Source organism: Poecilia reticulata, chromosome 7, assembly GCF_904066995.2.
Source record: "Poecilia reticulata chromosome 7, P_reticulata-male-v2, whole genome shotgun sequence".
Classification (NCBI taxonomy): Eukaryota; Metazoa; Chordata; class Actinopteri; order Cyprinodontiformes; family Poeciliidae; genus Poecilia; species Poecilia reticulata.
This window is the reverse complement of record NC_088836.1, coordinates 21,021,225-21,044,078: the sequence shown is the minus strand read 5'-3', so window position 1 is coordinate 21,044,078 and position 22,854 is coordinate 21,021,225. Positions and strand designations below refer to the sequence as shown.

General features: G+C 40.1%; 2 protein-coding genes across 2 annotated transcripts in view; one reads left to right on the top strand and one right to left on the bottom strand.

The window, feature by feature from the left end:
* Positions 1 to 9,554, top strand: part of LOC103467511 (dedicator of cytokinesis protein 3-like) — a 61,506-nt gene extending 51,952 nt beyond the window's left edge. Inside the window, 14 exon segments of the mRNA XM_008413955.3 lie at positions 242 to 408; positions 1,923 to 2,009; positions 2,093 to 2,272; positions 2,379 to 2,462; positions 2,554 to 2,670; positions 3,430 to 3,551; positions 4,152 to 4,287; positions 4,425 to 4,506; positions 5,107 to 5,222; positions 5,351 to 5,441; positions 5,538 to 5,660; positions 5,852 to 5,934; positions 6,799 to 7,173; positions 7,176 to 9,554. Coding sequence (XP_008412177.2) covers positions 242 to 408; positions 1,923 to 2,009; positions 2,093 to 2,272; positions 2,379 to 2,462; positions 2,554 to 2,670; positions 3,430 to 3,551; positions 4,152 to 4,287; positions 4,425 to 4,506; positions 5,107 to 5,222; positions 5,351 to 5,441; positions 5,538 to 5,660; positions 5,852 to 5,934; positions 6,799 to 7,173; positions 7,176 to 7,472 — 2,060 coding nt within the window. The 3' untranslated portion in view covers positions 7,473 to 9,554.
* A 2,473-nt stretch (positions 9,555 to 12,027) lies between these two features.
* Positions 12,028 to 22,854, bottom strand: part of LOC103467510 (poly(rC)-binding protein 4-like) — a 42,331-nt gene continuing 31,504 nt past the window's right edge. The window contains exons 9-14 of the mRNA XM_008413951.3: positions 22,646 to 22,717; positions 19,366 to 19,407; positions 18,459 to 18,534; positions 17,948 to 17,997; positions 13,738 to 13,907; positions 12,028 to 12,966 (exon numbers count right to left, since the gene is read on the bottom strand). Coding sequence (XP_008412173.1) covers positions 12,621 to 12,966; positions 13,738 to 13,907; positions 17,948 to 17,997; positions 18,459 to 18,534; positions 19,366 to 19,407; positions 22,646 to 22,717 — 756 coding nt within the window. The 3' untranslated portion in view covers positions 12,028 to 12,620. The remainder of the gene's footprint in view (positions 12,967 to 13,737; positions 13,908 to 17,947; positions 17,998 to 18,458; positions 18,535 to 19,365; positions 19,408 to 22,645; positions 22,718 to 22,854) is intronic.

Below are 22,854 nucleotides of genomic sequence, written 5' to 3'. Positions count from 1 at the left end.
GCTGGTGGCGCCACTCAGAGATGAAGATGTTTTGTGTTAATAGAAAAAGTTAATGATGACTGAAAAAGGTTGCATATTAAATAAAAAAAAAGAAAAAAACTAAACCTCAATCTGTCATTGTTCCTCCAGAGTCAGGCAGTTAAAGCATTTTCCCTTTCATCTCCCTCCTTCTCTTCCTCCTCTGTGAACATGTACCAGCATCTGACTCGTCTGTCTGTTCCTTGACGCGTGGCTTCCCTAGACTTGCAGATCTACGCAGTGACTCCAGTTTCAGACATCTCTGATGTGCCTCAGCTGGAGCGTGTGCCTGAGAGGATCAAGAGTTTCTACCGCATAAACAATGTCAGCCGCTTCCACTATGACAGGCCTTTCCACAAGGGACCTAAGGACCGGGAGAATGAGTTCAGGGTATGAACAGGATTGACACTCTCAGCTCAGCTCAGGCTTTATTCAGAAGAGTAATAGTCCAGGTGTAGCCTTTTAACACTTGAAATGGATCTAAGTGTTGAAACAGCAGGTAATTAAAGCAGCAGTGATAAACGACTCAGTTGATTTAGGTTGGTGTAATGCCCCCTGGTGGCCACAGTGGAAGCCACCAGCTTCTTTTTTTTTCTTTCACTTCAAATAAACCAGGGCTTATGCCTGTTTTTTCCAGTTAAGCCACTACATTAACAAGCATTTAAGATATGCAGTTTTGGAGATGAACTGTGTTGGATGTTTTTCCATTCAGTATTTAAAAAAAATAAAGACGTCTTTATTAAAATAGAGTTCAAATGCAAAATAGTTTTAATTATTCAGGACAAACCTAATTCCTGTAGCATCTAATTGGATTCAGTTTACTTAAACAGTGTCAATTCACAACAGACATCATTTAACGTTACAAGACAAACAGGCACAATTAATATGCAATCATAATCCAACATATAATCTAGTCATTTCACCACATTCCTCTATATATTGTATAATTATATAACTGTACAATCAATTGGCTTGGGACCATGATTCACAACAGTGCTGTAAATGGTGCAGAATATGTAAATGTTTAATTAAAACTTCAATGAAACAACAATACTCCATCAAGCAAAACCTAGTTTAAAATGAAGTTATTACATTATAAAATAAATGAATCAGTTTGCTTGTAAAATGAAAGACTAGAACTGAAAGCCAAAGAGAAGTGGTTGTATCACAAAGCAAAGAATTGTTGTCAACGATCATTTTACTCCAGTTATCAGGTATTTTGGTTTTCCTTGCTTAAACACTGGCTTTAAAAACATCATCAGACGTTTGTGAAATGCAAACCATACATGTGTATATGTTACCTCAGTATGTTTGAAAGTTTTTCTTTTAGTGTTAGCTGACATTTCTGACTGAGTTTTTATAGGAAAATTTACACCTTTATAGTGATTGGACAGACTGTGGACACTGATTTTGGTTCAGAGACGATGAGTGGCATTATCGGATTTCACAAACATCTGTAGGAACATTTAATGTGTAAAATACAGCTAGAATCCTCTCGAATCCAATCGCAAGTACTATATAACATTTGTAGGCAGAATCTGAAAACTGAAAGATCTAACTGCTTTCCTTGAATTATTGAAGAGGTATTAGTTATTTCAAAACTGTAAATAGTGTTTACTACAGCTAAAATGTAAAAAAAAAAAAAAAAAAAAAGCCTGGGGCGCTTCAGAGACTTGCTTATGCATAATATTGTAGTTTTGCGTGACACAGTAACCCAGATTTAAAATCAAACCGCACAAAGTGTTAAGCATGTAGGTCACCAGTCTACAACTGTGTTTCTGCCTGCCAGGTTTTTTTTTTGTGTTTGTTTTATCTGCAAAACACAGTCAGATGCCCACTGGGTTTAACTAATATTAGACGACGCAGTTAGAATAACCGCGGCTTTTTATCTGCATGTTCAACAGAGTCTGTGGATCGAGAGAACAACCCTGATTCTGGCACGTCCTCTCCCTGGGATCGCCCGCTGGGCAGAGGTGGAGAGGAGAGAACTGGTGGGCTCATATCAAACGTGCAACGCGTCGCTTCGCATCGGACGCGTCGGCAGCTTTAACGTCGGCTTTCGCTGTGTTTTCAGGTGGAGGTGAGCCCACTCGAGAATGCCATTTACGTTGTGGAGAACAAGACCCAGGAGCTGCGGACTTTGATCAGCCAGTACCAACACAGGCAGCATCACGGCAACATCAACCCGCTCAGCATGTGTCTCAACGGCGTCATAGACGCTGCTGTGAACGGCGGCATCGCCAGATATCAGGAGGTAGAGCTGCAGGGCAGAGACGAAGGGGAAGCCAGTGTGAAAGTGATGAGTGTTGAGAGCTGTTGCTGTGAGAAATCTTTATCTTTTGTTTGATTCTCTGCAAAAGGCCTTCTTCGATAAAGACTACATCAGCAGCCACCCCGAGGACACAGAGCGAATCACGCATCTGAAGGATCTCATGCAGGAGCAGGTCAGACTCAATTTAAATACTTTAGTAGATTTTAGAATGCTTTGGAAATAGAAACATCTTGTTTTGCTTTTTTTTTCTTTTCTGACGTCAGGTGCATATTCTTGGAGTGGGGCTGGCAGTTCATGAGAAACTGGTGCATCCAGAAATGCGTCCTCTGCACAAAAAGCTTGTGGACCAGTTCCACATGATGAGGACAGGGTTACACCATGTGAGTTTTCATTTTCCTTTTTTAAATGTGTTCTTAACATACTGTGTAAAAAAAAAAGAAGCTGACTTTTAAACTTTTCCACATTTTGTTTTGTTATAACCACAAAGTTCAATGTATTTATTAAAAATGCAAACAGGGAAAAAAATATATCTGGCTCTCAAAATTGTTTACTAAGAAAAACTGAATAGTGTGGCATGTGTATGTTTTCAGCCTTCTTGAGTAAATACTATCTGTATAATAATACTATCTCTCTTTACGTGTGAAGCTCCAAATCTACAAGCTTTGCACAGCAAGAGATCAAATTGCTTGTCTTGCAAAATACGCTACGCTCAGTTAAACATTTGTAGTTGTCAGGTTTCTACATTCAAACATTCAGTTTTTTTCTGGATGTCCTGTATTTTGTTCTCTTCATTTTCCCTTCAACTTTTGCTGACTTCCCCCATTGCTGAAGTAAAACATTAACACATCATGATGCTGCCACCACCATGTTTCAGTGTGAGGGTGATTTGTTGTGCACTTTTAGTTTTCTGCCACGCGCTTTTGTATATAGATCAAACAACTTCAAGGCATTGAAGTCTGTGGTTGAAGCATGAGAGAATGTAAAAGAGGACTTGCACTCTATGAACATTCTGTGTTCAGTTTGGTACAGACATCTTTTCATATAAATATCATGCTTCTCCCTCGATCCAGCATGTTTGCGCTCATTGCTTGTGTGAGCAGTGTAAATATTCAGAGTAGTATGTGATTGGCTCCCAGCAGTGTGTGCCCGGCATGGATCGATTCGGCCCTGCAGGCTGCCCAGGGGTCAATTCTCCCAGAGGCATCCTCTCCTCGCACAACCACATGAGCCCTGAGAGCGTCCGGCTGATGCACAGACACAGGTCAGTCACTCAAACTTTCATCCTTTAATTTGTGCCGCATCACTTTTTAATCTGGGATCGACACTTACAGGCGTGGTCTGGCTTTTTGAAATTGTTTCTGTCTACCCATTTTCTAATCGATTAATCTAAGAATTGATCCGAGAGAAAGCATCGTTTACAAGTATTTTGCCACTTCTACTCGGTTACATGTTGAAGGGACTGGTTCAACTATAAATGATTATTAATACACGCCAAAGGCAAGTATTAGCAAAATTTGTAATATAGAAAATAATACCAAGTTGGAGCCTCATCTGGTTGTCAGGGAATAATAGCCAAATAGTTTTTAGTCTCAGTTATTGTTTGTAAATACCTGCCTATTAAGGCTAAGATTCAACACGATATAAGATTTCATTACCACAAATAATTCAACCTTCAAAAGGAGGCCAAGTTAACATTTATCTTATTGTGAATCTGGGATTAGTAGTTTTTGAACCTAAATTTTTCAGACTTTTATAAACCAGTGAATTCAATAAAGCTTAGGATGTTGGTTACCTCTGAAGACAAGCAACATTTACAGTAAATTTCACTTTTATGTTCTGAAACAACATGTTGGTCCTGCAGCCCTCTGAATTTGCAAGGCTCGATCCGTCACTCGTCGTCCTCCCTGTCCTCTCACACGTCGAGCGAGGCAGGAAACCTGGTCATCATGACTGACGGCCTGATGGGGGAGCACCCAGAAGAGGCCATGCACATGCAGGTAAAACTAATTAATCTCATTGAGATTATGTGTGGAATTACCCACATTTTCTCATCTGTCTCATAAACTGTCTGTTGTTTTCTCACTTTACGGTACAGTTTTTAAAAAATGTTTAGAACCTAACTCTTTTTTTCCAGCCGAGCCCGTCGTCTTCTAGTTTGAGTTCAATCCGCTCCAACTCCTCCCAGATTATAAACTCCGCTCCATCAAGTGCCAGAGGTGAGAGGCATAAATCCAGAAGGTCATGCAAGAAAATCATTCACTCACAGATCTGCTCAACAAACGTCTAATATTTCTTTAAATTGGTGACGTTTGTGGCATAGGATCTTGAACGAGTCAATCTAACACACACACACACTCGATAGAGTAGATTTTGTAAAAAAAAAACAAAAAAAAAACAGATCTGTTTGATGTTAGATAAATTAATTTCATTCAACCAAGAATTTTGCTTCTGATAGGAAATGAGACATGTACCTCCCTACCTTGATATTCCTTGCTGTAGGAATATCAATTAAAATTTTAATTTCATTAAAATCACGTTGAAAATTATCTGTACCTTCATTAATCAGTAAAAAAGTCTTTAATTACATCAAAGCTGTCTAACTTTTTGCATGTTCCTATTGCACAGTGAAGCATATTGACCACATAAAACAATGCCCACTGCTTTTAAATATACAAAATAACAATAGTTCAGAATAGATTTAATCCATATGTTTATAACTCATTAATACTGTATAACAACAGGATAATTGTACTTTCTGTTTTAGTAGAGAGATGTTGGTTAACACTTTTAAAAAAAAAAAACTATTTTCTGTGTAGGCTCTCCGTCTCTGCCCGATAAGTCCAAACACAACCGAGAAGTGATGATGCTTCTGCCGTCTCACCGTGAGAGGGCCAACAACTCCATGTATTACAACGTGGCAGAGAACGGACAGGTATGGACGATCGACGCTACCCTGAACAATGCGATGCGTTACAACACTGCCTGTGAGATTCTCTTGACTTTCTGATAAAAAAAGGGGAAAAAATATTTTTTTTTCTCTCTTTTAATTTCTCATCTCAGCAGCAGAATAACCACATGCAGCGTGCCTTACTTCAGCAAGTTAGCCCCTGTAAGCCTTGTGCTGATCCTCACATGAATCTCCCAGAGAAAGGTAAGTCAAACAAAGCGAAATCTTACAGCGTAGCTGAGTTGTTGGTTGTGTGTGTTTTTTCTCTCACGTGAGGCCTCGATGTGGTTCTTCCTCCAGTGTTTTCCAATGCTTCCAGCAACTGGAGTCTGGATGGAGAGAACCGGGAGCAGATGAACTACGTCCCGGCTTCTACCGGAGGAGTGATCATGCCCCCTGTTCCTCCCAGATCCTTCCCGTCAGGTAGCGTCTCACTGCATCTCAGAGTTTAGTTTTTAACATCTCGTCTTCAGTTGTGATTGAATATTCCGTCTGCTACGATTGCCGCCAACAAATACAGAGCTCATTGACTTTAGAAATGCTCATAAAAAGGATGTTTTTCTTCACATCGACGTAATTTCTTCCTAAATTCATATATCCGTTTTTATTTCCAGGACATTTCATGATGCACTGTGATGCATTTCACCACCAAAGCACGGATCCTCCTCCGGCTTTGCCAGTTCGATCTCTCCGAAAGGTACCGGCGACTTTTGCTTCAGAATTTAAATACATCCAGTAAATAGGACATGTTGGTGGTTGAACATTATTGCCGTAGATTCACAGCGACAGTCCTTGGAGGCTGGAGTCCTAATTCAGATGTGTTCCTGCATTAACACACCTGATTCAGATACTTGAATTATCTTCTAATCTCTTCAACAAGTTCTGTGGGAGTCTTTTTTATATCAGATGTTTCCTAGTTGGGGAACATCTGATATAAATACCCAGAAAAGAAAAGAGGAAATTTGTTCTAAAAGTATTACTGATTGCACTTTAAAAATTAGGTAACTTTATGTTATTAAAGGTAAAGTTTAAACAGTAATGATTTCTTGGTTAATGTCAAGTTGTCATAACAAAGACATTTTGAATAATGTCAACTTTGTATTAAAAGTGTCATAATATACCGAATGATGCTTTATGACAACAGTCATAAATATCCATGAAGGCTTATTCATGTTCATGACAGGTGTTATGTCATGTTTATGAAAGTGTCATGTCAGTCTTATTCACCCCCCTTCAAATAAAGTGTTACCGAGATTTTTTATTTTTTTATTTGACAATATTTTATGTTTTAAATTGTATTTTTTATTTAAATATATATATTTTCAGTTTTAAAAAAAAATTAATTTTCTTATATTTTTTTATTTTTACATTTCACCTGCTCCATAGTGTGTCTGTCTGGCCCTTCGACTTGTTTGATTGAAAGAAGAATGTCTAATGTAAAATGGAGAGAAGGAAAAATGTATAGATTTGTCTCTGGGAAAGTCTCGAAGTCAAAAATTGCTAATAATTTTTGCTATGCAGAACCTCACTTCTGACAGCTGCTGCCCTTTTGTCTCCCCAGTCTCCTCTCCACCCTATCCCCGGCTCCCCCACTAGCCCTCAGTCAGCTTTAGGTGGAAGTAACTCCACGCTGTCAGGCAGCGCCAGCAGCGGCGTTTCGTCTCTCAGCGAGAGCAACTTCGGCGGCCAGTATCCCGATCCTGGTCCCATCAGGAACGACGCCTTGGAGCCGCTTCCCAGCCATCTGTGGTCCCCCCCTGATGAGTACATGTCTTCTCCCTACCTGCACATCCACTACGGTGGCACAGAAATTGACTCCATTGACCCCGTTCGACCTTTCCATTACCGCAACCCGGCTTCACACCCACACGGCCACCCACACCCGCACAGTCACCCGCACTCCCACCCTGGGCTTGAGAGCCACTCCCACGGCCCCTCCCAGCACCACCACGTTCCCTCTCACGTTCCCCATCACATCCCCTACCGCAGGCCACAGCCTCCAGCCGTGCCACCCAAACCCTACCTGAGAGAGGGCTGCATCCCCGAGGAGGAGCTGACGCCTCAGCCCATCCCACTGCCCCGCAGGATCTTCCACTCCCCCCACGGCCACAGGGAGGACCCAGGAAAACATCCTTGGGAGCAGTGCATCAGCGAGGAGCACGAGGAGAACCAATGAGGGGGATGCTCCAATCAGAGCGATCTTGTCTTTATCTCTTCATCTGCACTGAGCCATGACAAGCAGTACCAGAGCGTCTCGTGTGAAGCATGTGTGTGTTCCGGGTCGATCCCCCATCACCGTGTATTTTATCGCCAGTGCACATGAAGGGATGAGAAGGAGTGAAACTCCATCGAGCTGCAGTCCGTGGCACAAACTACCTTCGCCGCTCCACATGGCCTCCTAGGCGGGATTCAAAGAAGAATCTGCAGAACAATAACACGAAAAGTACTCTGTTCAAAAATTGATATTGATTGTACACAGCTGTACAATTCGTCTGTGAGCATGTTTTTTCATTTGACAATTATACGATTCAACGGTTTTTGTGGAACATTGCAACCGACACGGTGCCGTATTAGCTCTGAGCGACCTTAATTTTGCTTTTCATGTCCGTTTTCACAGCAAACAAACTATTACTCACAGTGGATTGACTTCTCTTGTTTAAACGCTTCATATATATATGAATAATTATTTTGATAAAATTTGCTACATTGTAGTGTTTTCGAAGGCTTAAACCCATTATGTTTTTTTTTCAGACAACACTGTTAAGTGCTCCTTAATAGTGAATCATATCAGATGGCGCGCCGCTACGTGTGTTGCTGCTGGACTCCCATAAATCTCAGCTCATTGAAACCGAGCCTGCGGCTCTCTGTTTGGACATGAGCTACCGATCTCTCATCCGTACCACGTGTATGGACAACTACGTGAATGTATTCAGATGAGATGTTCTTCTTGTAAACCGCACAAGCTGCAAATCCCAGTTTTCTGTTCAAGTGCTTCGAGTCCAGTTCTTATCTTAAGTCTTCGTTAGTTCGTTAGTCCTATGTGCGTGGCAAAGATATCTAGAGATGAACGAGGGACTGCTGGGAAAACGGAGGACAGAGGCAAACTCGCCTCGCGCCTGTCGGCTTTCATGTTCATGGCGAATACAGGAGGAAGACTCCTCTTCAACCCCCCGCCCCCTGACACTCGTCTTTGCTGGACTCCAGTCACTAACCTTCCTCTCCATGTTTTTCCTTCTGCGTTTGCCGTCAGGTCAGCGGTGAGGTTTGAACCCGCACAGCTGCTGTGGCACCATCGGGTCTCTCCTGGTGGTGTTGGAATCGCCTACCTGCCTTAAGTGCACTCTAATGCAGTCTGACCTCTCACCGTTTAGCGGCAGCCTTTTTTTTTTCCACTCTGTCCTCTCGCTGAAGGAGAAAACAAAAACAGAGCAGATATCGACCTAGTGATGTTTTTCTATGGTTTCGTTCTGCTTTGGTTTCAGATTGCTGTCTGTTTTGTTGTGCTAATACTTCTGACCTGCCTGAAGCTCTTTCTCATTCACCTTCTGCTGTTTGACTCTGATGATGGAGAAGGCTCAAGATCAACAAGGTGGAGAGCAATGCTCCTTTTTTTTTTTTTTTTTTTTGCTTTATTTTTGTGAAGTAGGAGAAACTGCGCTGTTTTTCGTCCTTTGTTGTTTGGAAGGATATAGCTAATATTTTACTAATTCCTTGTTTTCCTGGCTGATTTTTGCAGGTGGATGCTTTGTGTTTGTGTACATCAAGTTGTCAGCTGAACTAGACAAGATCTATTTTTGTATGTGAGATCATCAGTTGTGTGTGCATATCACAGGAACTGACAGAAGGTATCAGATAGGCTGCTGTCGTTTGTATGGATTTCAGGTTACTAGTTAAATGCGGCTTTGAGGATAACAGGCGACTGAAGTGATACTCAAATAGGATTTTTCAATGTACATTCTGTTATTGTACATACAGCAGTATTGTGAAATATTTTTTTGAGATTTATCGCAGAAGCCCTAAAAAAAAAAAAAGATTTATTGTTGTTTTGTGTATATACATGTACTCAAGAGATCAATGTAATTGATAAATATCTATAATCGGTGTTTGGGAAAGGACAAATTCATTAGACTGTGGCCTGTCTCCACCATACTTCTCATATAAATACTTTATACACTTTTCAATGTGCTTTCCTGTACATATGGTGTTAGCATGATCAAAAAGTGTTTGGTTGTAAAAGTGGTTTTCCTACTCCCATAACTGCTGTGGTATGGAATTCATTAACAATGCCAAACATTAAAGACAATCTTTTATCAGCTCTCCCTGCTTTCCGATACTCTTTCTTTCTTCTGTGCTGTGCTTGGAGGGCGCAGTGTGTGGCCAGCAGAGGGCGCTGTTTGTTGTCGGTTGGTTGGTACCATCCTGCCGGCCAACCCCGGATTTGACATCCGCTTTTTATTCTGCATTTAAACTGTTATTTCACAGTCAGTAAACACACAGGAATACTGAAAGGTGAAGTCATTTTAGGTAAAAAGGTTCCTTAGGTCTCATCCAGGCCTGGTAAAAGATAGACATTTAGAAAATGAAGATTTTTAACAGGTATGGTTTTCAGCATTAAGCCCTCATATTTTTTCGCTCACACATACTACACAATATTTTCTACCAGATAAAAATTAAGACATGTATGTGACGAATTTCAAAATCTTAGCTTTCTTCAGCCCTTTTCCAGGCATAACTGCTGTGGCAGAAATAAATAATTTTTGTGACTGAGTTGCAAAGGGAGAATAGCCAATTTTAGAGCAAATTTACATAATCTAAAACAACTGAAATCACTTTTTTTTTTTTTTTTTTTTTGGTCTGCTGCAGGTGCTTTGTTGCCCAATTTTACACCACACTGCTTTTCCATCAGATTTTTTTTCTTTTACATTAAAATCTGTGAGCTACAGAAACACTGTTACAATTAAAACATATAGTGCTCCTTGTGAAATGTCAAAATTTTAGATGTTCTGATAAAGAAAACACACCCCAAAGTATTCATATGACAAATTTATGTTAGCATCACAATTGTAGATCGTCATGATGTAAATGTGCAGTGTGACCAATGGAAACGATGAATGTAGAGCCTTAGAAAAGTATTCAAACCACTTGAAATGACAATGTTTTTATACACTAAAACATAACTTCAATATACTTGATTTGTGTTCTAAATATGCCAATATAATGTAAAGCATAATTGGGGACTAGAATGAAAATTACAAATTATTTTCAACATTTTCCCAAAAAAATTTAATCTGAAAAGTGTGTGTTTTTTAAATTTTTATATTTGATTAAAATAATTTAATTGGATTTGTCTAGCTCTATGCTTATGATTGTTGTCCTTCTAGAACCTTTGTTCCAATCTGAAAACTTTTTTAAAAACCTGTAACAGGATTTCTTACTAGATTTCTCTGGACTTAGCTCCATCCATCTTCCATTAATGCTGATTAATGAGACAACTTCTGAAGGTAATGCACTCAATTTTACTCAAGGATTTTAGGGGGAAAAATGGCTTTTTATTTGTAAAGAAATTATAAATCTTGCTTCAGTCAGTTTTGGAAGAAGAATGAAAGAATAGATTTTGGTCACATCTGACCCATGCAATTTCTTCCACATTGCTTGTGTCCCCTGGCTTCTGAGAAAAAGATAATTCTTTCAACAGTGACTTTATTTTTGTACGTCTCCAACAAAAGTCAGCCTTTGACTGACAGTTGTTGTGTCAACAAATTCTCCCACCTGAGTCGTGACTTGCTGTAGCTTGTCCAGAGTTGCCAAGAGCCCTTCGACTGCTTCTCTGATTAATTCTCTCCTTACCTGTCAGTTCAAGTGGACAGCCAATGTCTTGCTGGAATTGCAGTTGTGTCACACTGTTCCAATTTTTGGATCAATAATTTAATGTAGGCTCAATAAACAACCGAAAAACCTAAAAATAGTAGGAAACACAACAAAAGAAACCAAACGACACATAATTTCAGAAAGGAAAATCTTGTAGAAGTAGTTCTCTTTCACTGTTTGAGTTAGTGTATCTCCTTGTTAGCTACTGTATGCAGGGAACTGTTTTCTGACAAAAACCTTAACATTTATTAATGTGAACTTAATTTCTTCACTGACGTTTTGAATTATGATGTAATGTTTTAGCTCTTTTTGTCCAACATTGTTGACACACCGTCAGTTTGACTTATCTTCCAAGATGTGTGTTTTTTGGACAAGCAGGGATTGCAACCTCAGGGTTTCATACATTTATGATGCAGGCACAAGAAGAAAAAGAAGAAAGGAGAGTTCGGATAAAAGGCAGCCAGCTCCTTCTCCTGAGGATTATGTTGCTGCAGCACATGCAGATACTACATGTTTACAGCAGCAATGTTCACTTCCCCCACCCCTCACTTCTCTCTCTTGGATTGTGCTTTTTGTTTTTTGTTTTTTTGCTTGAAAACTCCTCTGCCTTGGACTCTGACTATATTTTGTCCTAAGGGACCTGAAGAGCAAGTTGCACATAAAAGAGAATTCTGAGCGTTCTTACATTAATGTCATGGCGGCTGAGATATTTTCTGTTTTCGTGTTTATTCTGCAGTCGTTGTTAAGGGGCTTGAGAGCACCATGATGAAAACCCCCTCTCATGTGTTTGTCAACAAAAACAACAAACTGAGCAACCCCGAATCTGATCTTGCATCCTCTATTTAATAAAATATAATCTATTGCATTTATTCTGAAATAGGATCGGCTGCTCGAATGAATTTGGAAACAGATGCACCTGACGTATCAGAAAAAAACGACTTTTAATAAATGAAACAATACTAATAAATAAAGATTAACCAAGTTTTACGTTCAAAGTGAAATCCAACAAAAACAGACATAACACTGAAGTAAAGTACAGTACCAGAGCAGAAATTATATAAAATAAAAAAAAAGACACCCTGGGACAATAACAATTTTTTTAAAAACTTCTGGAGGCAAACAGACATTGTATAAAAGCATCAAACAGTAGACAGAGATTCGATTCTGATTACAATTTACAAATTTATTGAAGGATAAATACTTTGCTGATTTTTTATTTTTATTTTACTTGTGGTACACATGTAAACCTTTTAAACACGTGTCCTTGTGGTGAGTTTTTTTTTCTTTTCCCCAAAATGATCAATAACACTAATGAGGCGATGATGAAACCAGTTCATAGATTCACAGGAATATGACAAATTATAACTGTAAATAAACCTTAACGACATCCTCCAACGCTCTCCGTTGCTGCATCGTGGAGTTAAAATCCGGAGCATCTCCTCAGGTGGATATGGCTACATCAGGCGTTTCTTCTGTAGAGGAGCACTGCAGCTGCATCGTTTCAGCCGACTCTCATCAGTAAGGAGCAAACTTCTGTCTCTCTGGCTTTTTGATGCAGTTTGCTGAGGAGATCTTGGTGGTGTAGGCGGCAAGGGTGGTGTGAGAGGGCGCCGCGGTGGCGGCCACAGTGGGGGCAGGGCCAGACAGAGTCAGAAAGGGGACCGATTTCATCCCCAGGAGGCCAGAGAGCGGCACGGCACCGTACGGGGTGCCCAGCATGTGAGTGGGGGTCAACGTGCCGACGGCGGCCAGAGTGGGTGCGGGAGAGGCAGTGGGGGAGGTGGGCTGGGTGAAGGCCATGTTGAGGTCCACCGGAGAGGCCATGGTGGCTGCTTGGGCCGTGGATTTGGCTGTCTCTAAACTGAGACGGTAAGAATAAAGAGACATGAAGACAGGAAAATGGATTACTGGATTTAACTGCATCGCTGTTCTGCAATTAAAGGCAGAGCAGACGTGTTTTATGGTTCCAGCGTAGGTGGTATTCTCAGTCAGTATCTTAGCAGTAGATAGCATTTTGCTTTGTCTCAGTTTTTGTTAACAAAAATAAAGTTAAACCATAAAATTGAGCAAAGGTTTTGTCAGAGCAAAGTCAGTTATAAAAGCTAAGTTATGTCATATTTGTACTCAGTCTAGTTAATAATGTTTACAGTATTGTCACGCAAAAAGCTAGAAAATCTGTGACCTTGTGAATGTGATGAGAAAGATCAAAACATTCCTTAAATAGGTAGTTTGTCCATTATTCTGGCATTTAGCAAATGGGATTACATTTAATAATCTCACCTGAAACATTTAGTCTGATTTGATGTCTCACTATGAGAAAAAAAAGTTTTCATTTGTAATTTTTCCTCATTTTACTCATGTTCCTTAAATAAACAAATCCTGTTTGCAAGTATTTTGTGTTGTGCGCAAAATTCAAAATGAGTGCGATTTGAAACTATGTTCTAAAATACAATACTACATTATAAAAAAAATAAAAAAATGTCACCACAACCTAATTCAGGTTTTCTTCATTGCCTTTTGCGACATCACGAGCAGCAGAAGGCGGCACCTCATTAATACTAATGACTTCTGACCCTCTCGAGCCAGTGTGCTCCTCCTCATTAGATGACATTTTCGTGTCACTGGGTCTTACCAGGAGGTAATGAGGTACTGGGCCAGGTTGATGCTGACTGGTGTTCCTGTGATGGTGACATGGCGGTCGCTTGTTCCATCCAGCTGGCTGCCAATTTTAATCTGAGCTCCCGACACCTGCCGGATCTCGTTGATCTTGGTTCCCTGACGGCCGATGATTGAGCCAATCAGCTGCAGAGGTTAAAGGTCAATCAGTTTGCAAGGTTAATAATAGGCTTACATTTCAGAAATCAACACTGTTACAGATTGTTTCTGCTTCTTCTTCTTCTTTTTTTTTATGAAATACGTTTTTTACTCTAAGTTCAATACATTTTTTGATGACTATTTACCTGACTAAAATATAATGGATTGGATGCTCTATCCTTTTGGACTGTGTTTATCTTCAAATATCTTAAAAACCAAAAATAGCCAAAAAGTTGGGCAAAAATTAAAATAATAAATAGATAAATTACTTCAGCAACAAAACTTTCTGACTGAAACATGCTCTTAGTTACTGTTGTAACAAAAACAGCGAGACATGAAAAACCCGGACTTCTGTTTAGCTGACCTGACACTGACAAATTCAAATATTGCAGTTAGGTTGCTGCTCTTTAGTTGTTTGGTCATCCATCATGAATGTCAAATGCACTTTTCTACCCTGCCGGGGTCTGGCTTAATTGCTGCTGCGTAATAACGGTAAAGGAGTCGGGATGAGGCACATTTGCCTCTCATTAATCTGAGTAGCTAAAAGGTTATTGATTCCTCAGAGTGGTGACGGCTTCCCAAACAAATCACTTCCCAAACAAACGCTAGCTAGATGCATCTCTGCACTAATGGAAAAACATAATGGGAAAATAGCTCGAATGCACAACATACATTCCTGTTCCCGTCGGCCTGAGCGTTCTCTCTGCTGGAAGCAGAAGAGACAACGACCAGGCCTCCTCTTGCGTCCCAAAAAACATTATTACTTTTGTTCTGCTTTAGTCAACCCCATCTGGACCCCAGGCTGTTTAGTGACAATGGATATTTAGCGGGAGCGGAGTTAGCGGCTACATATGAACTCAAGTGCATGTGTCAGGTGCTCAAGCAGCAGAGTTTACGTAGCCAAATATACAGCAAGTGAGGCAGACAGTGATGGAATGCTTGTAGGATGAGTGTGTGGCAAGTGTAACAGCTGCTGATGTTTATTGACCACTGACTTTGTCTTGACGTGAAACCCACAAACTCTGGATTTCTTCCGTCTGCGTTTCTCATTTCTTCATGTCTTTCCTGACAAGGAAACACCTCGGTCCAAAATCCATCAGAGCGACTTTGCCTGGCTATTATTGGCTCATTCAGGTGGGGTGGGGGGCGGGGGGGTGAACAGAGAGCAGCCAGCCCAAAGAGCAACACTACAGACAATGGTCGCCACAGACCATATATAGCTGATAAAGCCTCTTCCTAACTGGGAGCAACAATCTCCACCGGCTATCAATAGCATACAGCTGTCATCAGCTCGCCTGCTTCGGCGCTCATGACCTCATACTGTTATCATTTCTGTATGAACAACCTGAGAAAAAGAAAATCTAAATATACGCAGGTGTGATTTCACGGATGATTGCATTCGTTAAAAGCGACGCCGCACGGTGCCTCTGGTCCACTTGCGGCCTATATATCGATGAGTTCCTGCTGAGACATTCATTTAAAAAGGACACAGGAAGAGGGATGGGGTGGCGAAGGGTGCAACCATTTTTCTTCCTGCTAAATCTCCCCTCTTCCGCAGAGGCACAGCAGCACAATGCTGACTGGGTGTAAGCAGTTTCTGAGAGCATCTGTGAGCCTCTGTGTGTGCGTGTGTGTGTGTATGTGTGTGTGTGCGCACACATGTAAGCCTCCTTTAGGGCTTCAGTGTGCGATCACAGAGTGGGTTTGTGCGGCCCTGAGGAGGATGGGGGAGCGGGGGTTTTCGGCGGGCCGAGGAGGCTCAGTCACGGCTGTAAGTCCTCTCTTCTGGAACAATGGCTGGAGCTCACAGCTGTCCCTGTCACGTACCATGCTGGACTCCCTCGGTCCTCTGGTACATTGTGTTGTTCGGTATGTGGGGGTTTCTTTGGGGATGGGAGGCGGTAACAGGGAACCTGCTGGTTATTTAGAAATGATTAAGGCATCTAGTTATATCCTACACACTATCCATAAAATGAAAACAATGGCTCTATTTTCATTTATTTTTTCTGTATTTGGCATAAATTATGTCTGTTGCTGATTTGTCATTGCTCCTGCTAAATAATGCCATAAACCTACACAATAGTGTAAACTCAGGTCCATGCAAAACTATTGATACCACTGAAAATTTAAATTTTTTTTTACGTTATCTCACAACCTTCAACGGGACTTTTTTCAACAAGGCAAGACAAAGCTGCACACATACTCAGGCCCCTAATATGGTACACATAAATAGAGATACCTATAGAAGTCAAATATTTAGTAAAAAGAGTCCAAGTGATCCATGAAGGAAAAGATTAGTAAGTCATGAAGACAAAAGGATCAATGCAAACAAATAATGAATAATGTTCTAGAAAAGTTTAAAACAGGGTAAGGATATTAGCCAATGTTCAATTTTTAAACTTCTAACAGAGCATTGCTCAGCATCTGAAAATGGAAGGAGTGCAGCACGACTGCAAACCTAGCAATAAATAGATATCTATCTAGATAGATATCTATCTTGCACAGACTGACAGGCTGTGCAAGAAAAGCCTTAATCAGTCACTCTGGAGGAGATGTACAAGGCCACAACTCAGGTGGGAGAATCTGTTTAGAAGACAGATTAGACAGACTGGATTTATGGAAGAGTGACAAGAAGAACCTCATGGTTTAAAGAAAGCTGTCTTCATCTAAGTTTGCCACAAGCCAAAAGTGAAACAGCGAACCGTTCTCTGGTCAGACGAATGCTTTTTTTTCTTCTTCCTTTTTCTTATTTATTTTGGAATACCTGCAGTAAACAAATTCCTGCCCCTCACTATCTACTCAAAACCCCCAAACAAGACAATGGCAGCATCAAGTTCTGGGGAGGCTTTTCTTCATGAAAGACAAGGAAGTGTCACAGTTGGTGGGAGGATGGATGGGGAAAACTGTAAGACAATCTTTTCAGAAAAAAATGTTTGGAGTTTAGAAAATATTTGAGACTAGAGTGGAGGTTTGCCTTCCAGCAGGACAACACCAAATGTACAGTCAGCTCTACAATGGGATAAAGCTTATTCATATGTTAGATATAAATCCAGTAGAGAATCGATGTTCACAGGCACTCTCCATGCAATCTGACTGAAACAGAGCAATTTCCCAAGGAAGAAAAATGGGCAAAACAAGCTAGTAGAGATATTCCCCAAAAGATTAATATCTGATTCCAGCATGCTGAATGAAACACACGAGATATTTGATATTTGTTTGTAAAAAAATAATGAAAGCCATGAATCTTTTCCCGTTCTCTTCACAATTATCCACTACTTTGTGTTGGTCAAACACATGAAATCTCAATAGAATACATTGACTTTTTAGCTTAATGTGTTAAAATGTGAAAAAAATCAACAAAAAAAAAGCTCAGTGGCTTTCTGCAAGACACTGTAAACACGAACCTTATTGTTTAACATACTCTGCAGCATTTCATTTGCTGTTCTGAGGATATGAGTGATAAATATTCATAGACTCCATTGCAGTATTTACTTCTCTTATTGTTTGGAGGATGCAGCCGTGTAACGGCAGAACTGACATCGAAGCAGCCACGCCTGACGCCGGACTGATTATTTCATTGTGATTTTTGCTCTGAGATCAGAGAGTCTGCTCATCAAACCCGAGCGGAGGCTGAGCAAGTGAAGAGGGAACGGATCTTTCTCTTTCTGTTTTCTTATTGGCTGTTTTGACAGCAGACAGCTTCTAAGTAGGTCAGGAAACATGAGAGGATTTCACTGATCACTCATGGGAGCGAGTCTAAGACACTGCGAGTGCAGCCCGCACAATAATGCAAAAACGGATCCATATCGGCTCAAAAATCCTTTTAACCTTGGCGTAGTCCGAGGTTAGGATAATGAGGGGATAATTAGCGAGTTGCCCACATTGCTTTTATCTCTTTTGAAGTCACACTGCAGCATCTTCGTGGCTGCATCTCATCACCTGCTGCAGAGCTGTGTGAATGTAAGATGAGGACTGGATGTAGAAATACCGACACTTAAAAAAAAAAAACACAAGTGGATTTTTCTTACATCATTGGGAATAAGAAGCTCCTGAGATGTTTGAGAGTTTGAGTCCAAACCTGAGCAAGAGAGATAAAAAATATAAGCATTCAGAGAATAAAACCAACATATCAAAGGTTTTACATAAAAATTGAGCTCCCTCAGTTTGCAAAGCTGCGCAATCCACCCCTGATGTGCTGCAAAAAAAAAACTTTATCAGTGGTAAACTTGCAGATACAGCCATTTCCATTTTAATGGTTCCATGTTTAACACAGCACCCCCCCCGCGCCCAATTCTTTGACACTGAAGAACATATCATTACACATAATACTTTCTCAGTCAGGCTGTCGGGTTCAAGAGAGCTACGAAGCCTCGTCTCCTCCCGGCGAACTGACAAAGCTCCAAATCAGCTCGGCTAATAACAGCCGACCTTTACCTCCCATAACTGTGGGCAGGTTAAAAAAGCCACATATGGTTACAGTGGGGGGCGTGTCAGAGCAACGGACTACAATCAAGAGAAGTCCTGACTAATAACACATACCAGGCATGATTGTCGAGGCAGGCTGGGCAATGGGACTCAGGCCTTGCTGCATGGACAGCTGGTGCAGCTTGGCCAGCTGGAAAACAAAGAAGAAGAACTTGTACCAGAGACACGTGAACCACAAACTCATCAGGTTGTATAAAATGTAGACACGGGCCATTGCGCTGCTCTCACAGTAAGATTCCTTGGCTAAAAGTATGTTTTCATTGTTCCTCTAAAAAAACGAATTACATTATCTAATTAGCTATAGATTCAAAAGGGAGAAGCAACAATTATTCCTGCTGCTGCAGATATTATATAACACAATGCGTATGAAGCAGCTGTCACATTCTTTCCCGTCCTCCCACGTTTGCCATTGTACTGAAAACAATTCAGGTCTAAATGTGATGAAATGGACAATTTGTTGAACATCAAGTCCTGTCACGTCTTTTAATCTATAGGTGTTGCTTTTGAATGTGAATAGTGTTCATGCATTAGGATGAGGAGTGTGGAATTCAATGGTCAGCTGTGACAGAACAGGATGGCAGGACGTGCTTTGTCACATTCCATATTTAAATATCAACTGACCATCTGGAAACTAAATATGTATAATCTAGAGGTGGCCTCTAGTGCTCAGATAATTGTTAGCAGAATATATATTACGTTGCAGACAATGCAGCATAGTGTGAGATTAAGTTTCTTCAGTTTGCTGACCACCAACAGAGAATTGAGGGTCAGCATTGCAGTACTCTACAGCATGTCCTCCAGGACTTTCTCTAACATCTCAATCAAAGGACCTAAATATGCAACAATAATAGGACAATAGGAGCAGTTTTGAAACGCAACATTTTAAAACCTCTGTGTAACTTGCTATCATAACTGGCCCATGTCTAGTAAAAACACAATCCTCCTATAGAAGCAGCCATACCTCTGAATGTGGAATGCCATATTGATTTTGCAAGGTGTAGGCCTGTAACAGAGCATTCTGCATTAGTTAAATTATAGCAGTAAAAACGTCACACAGGCAATAAATTTGCAGCTTCCTAATGAAAGTGCTTCGCTGTGAATACAAGCTGTTTTTGCTAAATAACATGGAGCAGAGAAAGAAACAGATGGCCGCATTTCCACTAAATAGAAACAATCATTGGATAAATCTAAAGTATAAATTCATTCTTGTGTTCATTGATTGATTCAGACACAACTGTTAGCTTTTGTTGGACCCAGTGTGGAAATGTCCTTTCTGTGTATTTTTCAGAGCTTTTGCCATGATAGAGGTCAATAGTATTTGAGTTGTGTTGCCAGCAGCATTAAAAATAGCTTATTAAAGTTTTATTAAGAACTGCTCTGTCTGCAGTTTTCTGATTTCCTGGACAATCTACACATATGAATAGAGACATTTCTATACCGGGTCCAGAGCTTATTCCAACAATGATGGGTTTATGGTTGCCTTGAAAAAATATATTGTTGCAGAAAAAAATACTCTTTTGATCCAGTTAACGGCTATGTTATAAAATAAATACACCTTAAATGTCAAATATTACACACAATAATAATAATCCACTGCGGTGCATGATGTACCATCACTGCAATGATGGGTTAAAAAAACAACCTATCCAAATGTACTTTTTTCACCATGGTTTAACTCCAATTACCTAACCTGAAGTAATAAATAATTTTTTCCCACCTCTTGTGCTGAAATCCATATTAAAATAAAGGAAATGGTTATTTGCAATGAACTATGTACCCGATAGCACAATGTCAGGCAAATGGACAAAATATTAAGATTATTACATTTTTCAGAGCTTCGTGCTACACAAACATAACTGTCCTTATAGCTATGAAGAGTCTAGTACATTAATAAACCCCCAAAAGCATAAATATTTCATACTTGGTGAAGCCGACAGGGTCCCATTGATTGCTGTATGCATTTTCAATGCACTATAGAAGAAAGAAACCTTTAAAATTGATTGATACAAATTCCACTTTTCTGGAGTGAGACTCAAGCTTTTGCTTTATAGTTTGCTCTACTTTCTCCTAATGTAACTGAACCAACATCATATGTGTACTGAACTGCAGGTAGTGTGTCCTAACACTGATAATGTTTAGTTATGCTATGCTAACCTTGATTATCATTATGTGTTTTCCTGGTTTTGGTAACTTGCAACACTAAATTGCCAGTTATCTTTTTGAAACCAGCATAACGTTACAAAAAAAAATTACAGTCGATATGGTTTTAAATATTTATTGAAAAAATATATTACGCAATATGTGCAGCATGCATTTTATCAATGCAGGTTTTGGTCTTATTAAACAAATGAACAGGAAATGGCTGAACACTGACTGTTCATGTCATAGCAACAAAGCTATTGAAAAGCATCAGAAAAAAACTAACAAAACCTAACATTTTCAATAAATCTGGAATCTGGAGTGGTTTTTGGCACATAATGCAGGTTGCTCACTGAATCAGATAAAGCTGCACTAGGTAAGGCCAAGGACAACAGCTGGATGAAATGGAGGAAAAGCAGCTGAAACCGTAGATTCACTGTGTGTTTGGCTTCATCCTCTACTGACTGAGAGTAATTCAAAAACTCCTTAGAAATGTATTTGTTTAGGGGCAGCAAAATGTTGCACATTACTGAGAAAATAATCTTTAGTTGATAAAAGCAATATTTTTCAAAATTCCTGCGGGAGAAAACAAATATGTCAAGGGAGAAGAAATGCTGAAAGTGCCAACTCAAAAGAACTGCAGAGCAGAATTTTATCAAAATAATTCTGCCACAATTGACAAGACCAAAGACAATGAATTCATCAGTCAACTAACTTAATAATGTTAAGTTTCTGGTCTTGTATTTGAGCCAGGCTAAACAGTGACCTCCTGAAAGCGTTTATTGTAAGATGATTGATGGTGTCCATTGTGAGTTCCTATTCCAGTCAAGCTCAGTTTTGATTTGTATGTCTGTCATTACAGCACCAATGCTAATTGTTAGCAGTGATTTGAATTTTTAATAAATTGCAATCTTGCTGATAAACATGAATAAAATTTCTTTAGCCATCCTACTAAAGTTGTGAATAAGTTAAATAATAAAATACTGCAACATTTGTGCATAAAGTCATGTTTAATTTAAATGATCTTTGTTCTTTTAGTGAATTGCCTTGAAGCACTGAGGGAGGGCAGAACGACATCCTTAGTTGTCTGTGGTTATATGGTGATAATGTCTCAGGATCTACTTAATGAACTCTGCTTCAGAGGGCTGCATTGCTACAGAAGCATTAAAGTTGCACTTGATCATTGACAAACGATTACAGCCAGATTTTATTGCTGAGAAAGCAAAATGATACATTTAGGTAGAAATTTCTGAATAAAAGGTGTACTGCGTAAAACCACAGCTGAAGCCTCAAAACTCAAGAGACCATCCGACATCTGAAAAGCAAAACATGGATCTATGGATGTATCTATCCATCTGAATAATTAAGGGGGTGTCTTTATATCCCTCCCTCATTACAGTTATGGCCCTACCAGACAGCACTTAGCTTAACTCAATTTTGTCTGACGCCAGCAGTCTGGAATCTATTACCAGTCCATTCTATACGGTCATAAATGGGAGAGGAGAGCCCATCCTTGAACTGTATCAATGCATCAGAGCTGAGTCTAAATCCAGAAGATCAGAAACAGTGTAAATTCATGAAATATTGGTAGAATTTACAAACCCACTTAATGCGTTGAATGTTTAGATCTTACTATCCTCAGCCAGAGGCTGCCCTTTCCATGCTGATAACATGACAGCAGCTTCCTCTGCTGTCATGGGACGAATATTCCTAAAGCCGAAATGTTTGTGGTGCAGAGCTTGGCGGGACAAAAAAAGACACAGTGGATCTGCGGTGGTGGTGCGCAGTGGCATCAGGTTTCGGCACTGCTTATAGCTCCTATGAAAGGCAAGAACAATAGCTGCAGCTTTGCGCTCAGCTGTTGGTTTTAATGCCTCATACCGCGTGTTGGACTGTGTTTCTGTGCACCTCCAGCACAAGCCGTGCTCTCTATCATCACTCAGATCCTCACAGAGCTAACACTCATTCCTCCGCTCTACAGGGGAGTTTAAAGACTAGTGCTTGAAACAAGCTGGCTCCCAACAGAGACAGGTTTATTCAAGAGACTTTAAGGAGAATATTACATGTTACACAGACTGCACATCAGGGATCAGTCCACTTACCTGCTGGAGGTCCAGACCACCCTGGGTGACTGAATAGAGAGGGTGGGGGGCGAATTCTGATGCGTCAAAAACCTAAAAAGACATGGAAATAAATGAGGGAGGTAAAAAGAGATTTCAACGCCATGCTAAAGTTTTCACACAAGTTGAATTTTGCTTCATTTTTTTGCAAAATGCAAACAGATTTTGACATAGTTTTTTTTTTCTTGCTG